At 33.1% G+C, this 12,830-nt stretch overlaps 1 protein-coding gene across 1 annotated transcript; it reads right to left on the bottom strand.

Annotated features, from left to right (window-relative positions):
- Nucleotides 1–5,802: 5,802 nt before the first annotated feature.
- On the bottom strand, nt 5,803–8,753 carry LOC140671808 (uncharacterized). Its single transcript, XM_072903415.1, has 3 exons — nt 8,489–8,753; nt 8,012–8,166; nt 5,803–6,802 (listed from the first exon to the last, which is right to left on the bottom strand). Exons 1-3 carry the CDS (start codon nt 8,536–8,538, stop codon nt 6,516–6,518), a joined length of 492 nt encoding a protein of 163 aa, XP_072759516.1. The 5' UTR covers nt 8,539–8,753; the 3' UTR covers nt 5,803–6,515.
- Nucleotides 8,754–12,830: the final 4,077 nt, after the last annotated feature.

The raw sequence follows: 12,830 nt of genomic DNA, 5'->3' as shown, positions 1-12,830 counted from the left end.
GTAGAATACCTGGAAAAATAGAGAGCCGTAAAGAAGTTAAGTCATAAGAGGCGTAATAAAATCGGTGCCTGTGCCTCGCGGGACGAATGTTCTACTATCTTGGAAGTTTATAACCCCATCGTGCCATCGTAGATAAGAAAGTACGCGATGAAGAGTGCTGACGCCCTTGAGATTACATTCGTTGGAAAAAACAATTTGTCGCCTTGCAATGTAGACTCGTCCATTTCCGCAGAAAAACTCCGGCACTTGACAATTTTTCCTGTAATATTCACCTTCCGGCGATATATCCCCAGATTCATTTAAGTTTTCCTTGTATAAAGAATGAGTGAGAAGTTTTAATCTTTATTCATCCGAATTCAAATATAGCAAAATGTATGGAAGCTGAAATGTATAATTTCATATGCAATTTCCTTGCTGCGCAAATATTAAAACGGACTTTTCTCTCTCTCTCTCTCTCTCTCTCTCTCTTTGTTTACCTTTAAATTTATTATGCAACATGATTTTTGGTAGAACTGATTGGAAACGCGACTGATTAACTATAACATATATAATGTAATCTTTCTTAAAAATATTTGTTAAATAATTATGAATTATAAAATTGCGAGCGGTATAATTACAAATGTAATGAAATAATTATTAATTTTGATTGCGCAGTTTTTTCTCGTATTTCAAAGTTTCTGTATATTTTCTGATCACGTTCTAAACGTTACAGAGAAAATTTGATATTCCGATGGCGTATTATCCTTATTAGCGCTTAATGACACAAAAACCACCCTTGTCACGCTTCGAAAAAGTAGGAAACGAAACGCGCATAAGCGGCAAAAGTACGACCAGAGTTGACAGAGGAGGATATATACAGAGAATACATTTTGCCTTGTAAATTAACGAAACGTCGAAGCGTAATAATGTCAAGCATAATTCGCGACGAGTTACGAGGCAAACGACGATGTCTCGTCGCGTCGCTTTTGAAATCGTGCGCTTTAAAATGACATAATTGGTATATAAAGTAGAAATTAAGTTGGTTCACCGCGCATAGCGAAGTGAAACTTTGGTGAAAGAATCTCTCGAAATCGGAGAACCATATCAGATTATTACCTGTGGATGTTTTCGTCGGTTTACGCCTGTTTTTTCCGAAGGGCCGTTAAATTATGACATCATAAAGTCTGTAGGCGGGCGATGATAAAATCGCGAAAAATACGACCGCGGTATCGATATAATAATCGATAATAAGCGCTGGAAGAAATATCTGTAGCGATTATCTGATGCATACGACGCGGCCAATAAGCGTCAACCGATTTGCAACAAAGCGACATTCGTATGTAATTTTTTCTCACAAACGCCGCGGCAGAACGACTCTGCTTGCTCGATCGATTCCGAATTTCAAAGTGAGCCTGTGTTGGAATATCACTCGAAAGCAACTTGATTTTTTATATCTTAAGTTATCCATCTCATACTGTTTTCTGAAAAAAATTTCTTGAATTCAATGTAACAAAACTCTATCTTACTTACATCTGAAAATATTACAATCATAAAGTTAATAAATTTTAATAAATTTGAAGAAAACATGATATTTCGAGTCTGTTAAATTAAATTTACATTAAAATTTATAGTTTAGAACAAATGGAGATGAGATTAAAATGTTCAATTAATTTAGAATGCGAAAATCATTTTGAACAATTCAAGTTTTGACGTACAAAAATCGGATTGCAATCATTGCACAATGAGAAGGATAATCATGTTTATTCCTGACAATCGCGTTTACTTGTCACAATCGACATGGCTTTATTCTTTCGTATTCACCGCATATCGAGAGAATCGAACTTTCTCGAATTAAGCTTCTTACAATTTTACCTTGAGCCAAATCTTGTCGTCGGTGAAATGCACTCGCGCGTGATCCAAAGAGCAACGAAGCAGAAAGAAAAAGAAAGAAAGAGAGAAATAGAAATGAAGAGGATCGTTGAGGCTGCACTCTCGTAAAGTAACGAAACGTCGAAACGTAATGCGCTGCATAATTTTCAAAGAGTTACGGGTCGCATGTCCAAAGCAAACTGCTGCGCTTCATAGCGTTACACATGGAATTGGCATATAAAAATTAATATGGCGATGGAGACACAAGTCCCGGTGAAATTGTGAAGAAAAATCTCATCTGAAACATAGAAGAGAATAAGAAAAGGAAGCGAAAAGAGAGGACGACAATTGTGTGCACGCAATTATGTATTATCTTGAAGATTGAGTCAGTTTCGTTCGCGACGGCAAATACACGCATGTGTGCATACGAAACGCATATAAATATTCTTACCGTATCTCTGCGGTAATTAGTACCGCTATCAAGGAATTTCCATGTAAAAGCTCTCCTGGAATAAAGACGTCGTCCGAGTCATTATCATACATATCACGTAATCAGCGTAACTGTAGTAAATAAAAATAGTCGAATCAATGTAGAAAATTCTTCTACTAGTATACATATACTTAGAGCTTTTTGATCATTTTTATTCAGTAGTAAAATAATAGTAAAATAAAACCATTTTACTTTGTTTTATATTTTATATATAATAAGATATTTATATTTAATCGTTCGCGAAATGGTTATCTCTGTATTTTCTCGTTTGAAAGATCTGCACGAAGCTGCGGCAATTTCTGCGGTGTCCACATTCATCGGAAAATCCATATTTCAAATGTCACTTTTTCTAGAGGAAACTCTCTCTTCCTTCGCGGAAAGAATTTTTTTCCCTATCTTTTTCGTTCGTAAATCAAAAGTCCACCAATTCTGGCGCGAAATTCTACTCCTCCTCTCATCTCGCTTCCGTTTACCGCACGAGGCGGCCTCTCCTGTGGCCTTTTGACGATTACCATCTGTAACGATGTATTTCGGGGACCCTGTGTCACCGGTCCTGACAAATTAGTGGCCTAACGAGACGCTCCCGTCGTAGAGATCTCATCTTGCCGAGTTTTTCATCCCGCGAGAGTCATGCATTTTAATGATCTACCGCGAAATTTCAATTTATGAATGCAAGGAAAAGGCGCGGAATCACTAGGAGCATGCTTTTATTCGGACAAGGATTTTTCCGCGATGTCCTGCGATCCTTATTCCATTCGTTGCACGCCGATAATTCGAAAATAACACTCAGTTCGATTGCAGATATTTTTTTCTTGCTTCAGAAAAGACGTGCTCGCGACAGGAAAGCACGTTGCAAATATACAGACGAAAGAATAACTATTTATTTCGTGCATCGCCTGAAGAAACCTGCGTCGTCCGATCGCGAGGAAATTACTCGAATGCAACGGTCGTTCCATTTCTCGATAAAGTAAAAAACGCGAATCGCACAATTTATCATTTATTTATATTTTCACAAACGATAATATTTGATATCTGAAAAATACAATATCCATTTTAAAATAACAACGTAAGTGTTATACAAATCTCTTGAAATATTTCTTCTCTGAATATATATATATAGAAAGAAAGAAAGAAATATTATTGTAGCATCTCACCATTTTCAAATTTTTTGATTTTTATTCTAATCTATTTGTCCTAGAGCACATATATTTTCTTAGAACACATAAGAAAACGTTAAGGGCTCAAACAATGCATATACCGATGTGCAGTACGCAATAATGAAATTTTAAGAGCCAACCTGATGTTCGGTGATCCCTACGATTTTACACCCACGTGTTTTGTGGTCGTGGTCATGCGTAGACAATGGTCCCACATGCATTAAAAGAGAAAAAAATCGACCGAACGATCTCATACCCAAACCAATGTGGGAGTATCCTTTCTCGAGAGACGCGGAGGGAGTCTCATATTACTTATCTCTTTGTATGCATGTAAATCTACCGGCAATGGCGTAGAAACGAAAGGCGAAAAAGGGGAAAGTGAAAAGAAAGCGTGTCTATTCTCTTTAAAAGTTTACATTCCACAATAGGCTGTATAAAACGATTTTCGTTTTTATTCGTATTTTATTTTGTTTGTCATTAAATTAATTTATTATTTGTGCGAGCAAAAAATACATATTTTGACACAATTCTGATAATTCCCGGGCGCGACACGATTTAATAATTATTTTTAACTATCCTCTTGTAACAAGGCAAATATTCGAAATATCGTGTCGTTAAAGATATCGAAATTTTTTTCGCATTTACAGGCAAACGTGTGTGTATATATCTTTCATAATTTTATTTTTTTTTTTTTTAATTTATTTGTACTTTTCTCTATGTGCTCTTCTAACTATGTAAGTTATATGTCTGTACTATGAAAAACCATGTAAACTTAACGCGTTCATCTATATAAAAAAACAAAGCCGCGGAAATTGTTTTGTGATGAACATCGCTTTACGATAAAACGCAAAAATGAATAATGCGATGTTTTTGCAGTATTTAATGCGACTTTTATGAGCACATTAAAAACTTCTATAAATATGATAATAAAGTCTCGGGACGAAATGAAGTATTTTTCGTCAGGTGATTATAAAAATATCGAAAAATATAAACATGACATGTGTAAACATCTTTATTACTGATAATGCATTTATGAATGTGATAGTGCTGATAACGATATTTTTATGTGTTATTCAAAGAATTTTTCGACGCCATTGTGACATTATAATATATATGGACGTCGCGTTGTATCCCGTACATGTATACATTTTGTATGTGCGTCGAAAGCCCGAATTCTTCCCCCTATCTTCGCCTTTAAAATTTTGTAGCTGTATTTCGTAAAAAATGATTCTTTATTAGTCAAGTCTCTTTTGCGTGCAAATTTATTCCGTTTCTTATTCATTCCTTTCCTTCACGCGTGCCTTGTCCAATTGAAGTGATGCTTCGATGATACTTTATATGATATATTGCTTAAAAATGATAGATTTCTGTATATATTACATACATACATAATAATTTATTTGTAATATTTTGATATAAGGACAAAGCTTTTTTTCGAACAAAACATTTTATATTATTATTTTGTTAACGAAAAATAGCCAATTACAGCATTCATTAAACTTGAATATTCACTTTTAGTATAAAATATGTAACAAGAAGCTGAAGTTGTTTTGCATTATCATATTGTTTTATGATACAATAATACTTATTAAACTTTTAGATAATATTATTTATCTTTTGTTTGAAATGTTATAAATCAGTTTTAAATTTAATGATAATTAATTTTATCAAGAAGCAGGTCAAAATACTAGCAAGTTTTTACATTAATTGAGAAGAGTCATTTACAGTATTTATTTATTCAATATTTTAATGGAGTTAAAGTACACAATAAGAGAAATTTTATTAATGTGAATGCTTATTCAGCTGAATATACATATATATAATATGAAACCTTGACGCACAGTGTATGAAGCAACTCGCACGCGTATCGATATCGCAAAGTCGATAATTCCAGCGTATATTTTAATTGAAAATTTATTAATCGAGAAGTCTCTTACAAGACCATTATTAAAAATTCGCCGTGCTCTCTTTGTCGGTTCGCGCAACACAATATAATTGTATGACTTTCCTCGTATAATTCATGATTTTACTGTCGTACTTTACGATCAGTTTGCGTTCTCATTGAATTCACAGATAACAATAATTCCGAAAAATTCGCAAATCTATAGACATCAAATATGTTGCAGCGTATTCTTTTAATATATTCAGATCATGAAAAATACATATTTCTAACATTCCGGAATAAATAAAAATTCAATAATACAGAGCACTTAGGACTTTATTATGAATCATAATATATTTTTACAAATTATCTAGTCAACTACATATGCGTATTTTTTTCTTAATTTTTATATTGCTATTTATTAACTTTTTTCACAGCGCTATAATGTTCTTTTATTAACTTAGCATAATTTATTCATTTAAAATAAAGTTTATATATATAAACAAAACGTATAAACTGGATGTTTACGAATTATTTAAACAAACTTTTAAAGCGTATTCTTTTCGTCAAAATAAAGAAAAAAATCTTTATAAAGACGTAGTAAAAAAAATATGAAGAGTTGCAAAGTTATAATGAAACAGAGTTTATGTTAACGTTTATATATAGCATAAAAGTTATTAGACCATTATCTATTATCGAAATTAGACCATTATCTATGAGGCCATTTAAGACATTTACTATTTTCGCAACTTATTGATAACGAAAATGTGCTTCGCCAATGCATTGTTAATGTGAGACTATACGGAATCGTCCGAACCTTTGAAATATTTCGACAATTCTTACAATCCTTATTCCGCCATGTCCTTACTCCTGCCTGTCTTGAATCAAATGATGGCCATTTTGAGAATTTTTTTATAATTTAAATATTATTTATTATTTAGTTATGATTATTTGATAATAACGTTAATATGAATTTTGTTTTACTATATAAATGTTTTGCAATCACTCACATTTGACTATGGATTTATGCAAACTTTTTTTTTATTTTGACGAGAAGAATACGCCCTAGAAACTTGTCCAAATATTTTGTAAACACCCTGTGTAATTAAAGATGTAGTAATACCAAAAACACATCGCTTTATTTTATTTCATCCCTTCTTGTGTTTGTAATGATTACTGGCTTAGCTCCTGGAACCGTGGAGTCCAACTTCCAGGCAAATGTCTTGGTGGTATTAGTTTTTGGATTGAAAATAGTTTCGGTGTGATAAAGTATATTTCCTACGTATTTTTCAACGATAGTGCGCTCATACGGTTCTCCATTTATACAACCTCTCGTGGTCGAGTTTAATACACCATTATTAATGGTTACAATTTGGCTGCTTATAATGCTGGTGTTATTGGTGCATATTATATTTCCTTGTTCATCTGCGAACAAATTTTCGAAATATATTTTTTTTTTCGTCACGTTGATTATAACCAACTGCATAAATATCGCGCGTATCAACAGATTAAATGACTAATAATTGTTTATTCATGACACATATATAAGCTTCTCAGACTACGTTGATCAATGAATAATTAATATATATGATTAGTATTTTGGTAATATAAGCATTTATATTAAAAATTCGTTGATATTTAAAAGATGCTCAGATAATTTTGAATAAATGATATATACGTAACAATGAATAAAATTATATTAAAACGGCTATTAAATACTGTTCTTCAAAGTTCTGAAACACTATGCACATTGTTAATTACTTGCCTTTAAATTATAATTTTATCAACATTGTCGGTGCTCGATTTTAAACATGTTATGGAAAATTTAATTTTTACCGATATCAATCATCGATAACGCGATCTGATATTCTTTAGAGGATAGTTATAGGTATTAATGTATAAGTAAAGGTTTCGTGCGAAATTAAACGTCAGTCTCGAATTAACGAACCGATCGAGGAAAAAGATTCCAGCTTGAAAGAGAATGCAAATGTCTATCCGTATCTTGGTCGAGAGTGAAAGGAACGACTACACGGCAAATGAGAAGCGATTTTGGATTACAATCCTCCGCATCTCGTTGCTTTATCTTTATCTTTATCTTAATGATGAGGAATATTGCTAGCCATGATTCACATACGAACTATTATGCAAACTCGTCGACCTCTTTTCCGCTCGCGCGACGGAAAATAGAAAAATTATATATTTACATATTACATTAAGTTATCGATGCTTTCTGGGATTTTCCAAAGATAACTACGATCAAAATAGAATACTTATTCACAGATGTTTGAAAGTATCATTAAATATAATAATTTTAAACTGACTTCCAAAATGTTAAAAATTAAGAAGATAATATAATACCAAAATAATGTAATTAATTTAATGCAATATTTGAAAGATTGATTACATTTACAGTTTTGATTGCATAAACATGGTGTGAAGATATTTAATTATTATTTTATTTTATCTATCATTTATATTAATCAAGTGAGAATTGAATGATATTTAATGTAGCTGTTTGATTTTTATTTTGTAGTAATGTGCTTTCAAGTTCTTGTATTAAATAGACATTAATCAACACTAAATTAACTATTAAATAGACATTAATACAGACACATTATGTCGTATCTTGATTACCTTTTGGTAGATTCTGTATTGTAGTTTCAATCTTTTTTTGAATCTCAGCCACTTGTTTATTAATATTTTGAGACATTTGGTTGAGCTCATGATTGAGAGCACTAGTGAAATTGTTAACCCAATCTGCGATACTTGCTCCCTCAATGACAGAGGCACTGCAACAAATTCGTGAGTCAGATTTACCATATAAATGATCAATTATACGCTTTATCCATTCATGCACGCAACAATAACTCGTACACCTATGTAACGTGATGATTCAACGTGTCTGTCGTGTATGAAGGCGCATATAATGATATAAATATAGTTCAATGCTGTTATCACACCGGCGTTGACACGTCTGCTATGTGCGTCGCCGGTAAACAGGCGCAGATTAAAGCAGGTTGCCTTATTAAAACTAATAATTGTTAATCTGTGATATATATCGAAGTACAAGTCAAATAAAATTGCTACTTAGCGATCATTAATATCACTGACCTGATCAACAATGTACTAATTAGTACAACGTGATTGAATTTCCTTGCCATTTTCGACCGCCTTTTTCTCTAGATCTCTGTCGAGCCTCGATTTGTAAAATAAGTATGTACACGAGGAAAAATAGAGTTGCGCTTTTCTGCAGCACTGAAGGAGAACTACAATGAAGAATCCGGTCAGATACCGTACACACCTTACTTCTTAACTAAAGACATCGACGGTTCAGCTTCGCATAACGCACTAGCGCCGCTAACGTTCTGCCGTGCGCCGTTTCTCTGCACTTATATATATATACATACTCTTGCATGATTTTATCAAACTTGCTGTAGTTATATATACGTGTCACATGACACGCCGATAGTCTCGACCGAAGAAACGTGAATCAAGCTTAGAAGGAAAATCGGTTTGATATCCTTGGATAACGTCACGATGTGCAAGAACTATTATTGTTAGTAGACGAAAGGAGACGTTAAAAAATAAGAAAAAAAGCACCTTACGGCAATAATTATTATCAATCGCGATTAGAGGGCACATAAAAATAAAAAAAAAAAAGAGGTATATCTAAAAATAAAAATATTATTTTTTTATATTTATAATATATTAATAATTTCATAATTTTTATATTCTTACAAATAATTTTATTATAATATTTATTTTAAATAACATTTATATTAAAATTAAATATTAATTTTGGTTTATAATATTTAAATGATAATTCAATTATAACACTTTATTATTATTTATTGGTGTGTGCATTCTTAATATAATATACTCGTATAATTTAGTCTGACTTTTTTAGAATGATATTATATGAATATGATAAATTCAATTGAGACATTTTTTTCCGCCAAAGTACACAACAAAATATAATTACAATAATATTTTTTAGAGAGACCTTCAACTGTCGCGATCCGCCGCGATCAATCATCTCTTCGATCAGACATGAATAAACGAATAATACACGAGGTATCGAATCGAGATAAATCGCGTGTATCAAATTTCTTCTGAATTTCGCGAACTTCAATGATCGCGATGCGGAAGACTGCGATGTGCGTCGGTGAAATTTATTGCGACACCTCTCTTTGGATCCCTATAATTCTGTAGGACAAACGGCGATTTAAAATTGTGTGGCTGCTTGATATACGAGCTCTCGTTACACTTTTCACGCGCCGCAAAAGGAACAACCTTTCCACGATGTCGGCCAACGAATCGCACGCGAGCACGTATCTCACGCGTGTACAGCGATTACGAAGTCGTATGGTAAATTATCGTTTCGTCAGCTTGAATTAACGGCCGAAAACATAAAAGCGGTGAGCTTGAAATGCCACATTAATAATTAAAAAAAAAAAAAAATATAGGTGGGACTATTTCAAAGATATAATTTGTTTGACAAACATTTATTAAAGTGATATAAATGTGAGTGTTATTTAATGAACGATTATGTCATCTGGTATTTGCACCTTGTCCGAATTTGTTACGTGCCGACTGACACGTGATAAAGATAGAAATAATTTTTTTTTTTTTTTTTTTTTACGAGACTATCACACACAAGAATCTGTACAAACACCGAGCTTATACCGGTTCCAATCCTCCGACTTGAACTGCGAGTTCTTGCGGTCCCTTTTTTTATCATCTTTATACCGTCGCTGCGTTCTAATCGTCCTAAACGTCGTGGGTCGCAACGCAAGGTAACGAGATGCGCGTCGTGAAGCCGATTAAAGATGAACGTAAGAGGATCGGACGCAGGCGGTCGTAAGAAGAAATGATTTATTTCGGGATATACGTCAGCATTTTTCCGCTCGCCACGGTCGAGAGTCGTACAAGTTCGTTTTTTTTTTCTTCTTTTTCTTTCTAAAATGCATCTCGTGATAACGTTGAAACGTTCCAGATTGCTTGCAGTCTTTTATAGATTTTTCAAACTATTAAAGTAATTGGCAAATAGATATTATAGATATTATACAACGGCAAAAACAAGTAAGATCTTAGTCCAGAAAATGGAGCAAAATCTTCATAAAAAATTCTTTAATTAGATCGCACACATTTCGGATTATCTGTATTAATAAATGATAATACAGAATTATATGTTCCGTATGATCTTCACGTAATCCTTAATGTTTCAAAATAAAAAGCGAGCAACGTGAACAATTCCACTTAGCAAGAATCTTCACCAATGCAGCCATGCGACATTGCAGAAATGACGTTTTACGTGAAATAAATGAGACAGAATGACGCAAGGAAACGAAAAGCATACTTGTCAACTGTTATCACCATCATGACAATTGTTGAAAAAATAATTTTTTTTTAAGACGTTAAGGATTACGTAAGGTCGGAGCACATGACCTTTTGTATGATTATTTATTGAAGATGGTCTGAAATAGAACCAAAACGTTTAATTAATTAAAGGATTTTTATTAAGTTTTTATTCATGCTCCGTTTTTTGTGCTCGGTTCTTATTTGCTCACTTTGTGTTGTATATATTCTATTATAAGTTTTATATATTTTTTTTATCAATAGATATTATTTAATACGCTCACTCGCATTATAATGTTACGTCACTTGCACGGTTGTTCGATCAAATTAACTGTATAGCTAATAGTGTTGTAAGTAATAATTATTTCATGAATATAAGGTACGATAATTTCGCTAGAAGTTCATTTTCTTATATTTGTAGAGAAAAATAATTAATAAACATGAGAGGAAAATTAATATCGTGAAAATTGATTAATGATATAAAAAAATAATCTGGTTAGGCAATATGGATTCGAATTTACTAAAATCCATAAAAGATTTCAAAATGTTTCATCATTATTCTTCGAGAACGTGCTTAATGTATCCTTTTAATATATTTTTTGCACATACTCTTTTTTTTTTTTTACATTTTTCTACTATGTTCACGCATGACGTTGCGAGATGAAAAGATTGCCACATGTTACGATCAATCTGCAACAGTACGAAATTCGTCTTTACCCCTTTCTCATTTGACGCGTAAAACGAAGTTCCAAGAAAATTACTTCCAATGACGGGGACTCTAATCGCTTACCCATCCATCACTATCGATATTTTTATCTCACAGCCTCGTTATGCTCAGATCGCAATTGCAAGCTGCATCATCTTGCTAACACGTGCGCTGTTATTCTCATTTCGCGCTGCATCTTTTCTTAAGAAAAAAAAATCTATTTCAATGAGTTACGCATACTCAATCTGTAAATCAATTAGCTGTGTAAAAAGAGCGTCCGTTATTGGAGAAAGTATATTAAAAATTATTACACATAGGATAGTATACTTAAAATACGACGTATAGACTTTCTACATTTAATAGCCGATGTTTTCTTTACGGAGATAAAATAATAACCGTGAAATAATGTTAATACATACAGTGCAAATCACGATAACTTCTTTCCGAGAAGGTACTTCTCTTATTAGATTGCGGTAAAATTTAGAAACGTTTAAGAAATTTTATCGAATTGGCTTGCGAGGCTTCGAACGACAGATCCTTTGTTCGGGAATTGCGGGCAGGCATCTTAACTGTTCCGATTCAATTTTACGTTCGGACTACTTTTACTGAAATATACTGAAAACGTTATTATATATCGGTTCCTTTTTCCACCGCCTCCGACCTTGCGGGACACGACCTTCCCTGTAATTATTTCTGTCTCTCTCTCTCTCTCTTTCTTTTCCCCTCGTCATTTTTTTCGATGCTTCCCAAGACAGAGAACCTTAGTGTAGGCTCTATCCGCACATCTCGCTAAGCCTAATAGATTCCGGAGATACTTTGCGCCGAAGCTCTAACAGATATTAATCTTCATTACGGAGCTGTCTCCGACATGCACGATGTTCCTGAATCGACTGTAAGATTTAAGCTAATCATTTTGCATTTCTGATACCGCTTCAGTTACCTTCAATCAAGTTTGAATGCACTGTTGTACATTAATATGACGTCGCTTTATCTATCCATTTGCCTATCCATCTTCATTCAATCACTTTAACATATCAGAATTATTCAGAGATAAGAATGACGCAGACCAATCGTTTATTAAAATTTAATACAGGATTTATCATTTTTCTATTTTCTTTACCAATCGTTTGCTTGAGTTCTTGAAAATTATATTATTCAATTTAGAATTAGAAGAATTAGAAGAATTAGAAAAAATAATTGTTATTAAAATCGTAAAATAAAATCCATATGTTGTGTCGTTTATTGTCGGTAGCGTAGTCGCATGTGTATATTGGTCGATGTTCGTTACATGCTTGTGTCAGAACGGAGTTCGGTTCACCGATAAGAGGCCATAAGGTCATCTCTCATAGTGAGATGCTTAATACGAGAAGCGCAATTATGACCACAGGT

Source organism: Anoplolepis gracilipes, chromosome 12, assembly GCF_047496725.1.
Source record: "Anoplolepis gracilipes chromosome 12, ASM4749672v1, whole genome shotgun sequence".
NCBI classification, from domain to species: Eukaryota; Metazoa; Arthropoda; class Insecta; order Hymenoptera; family Formicidae; genus Anoplolepis; species Anoplolepis gracilipes.
The sequence above is the reverse complement of the archived record's forward strand: the minus strand, read 5'-3'. Positions and strand labels throughout refer to the sequence as shown.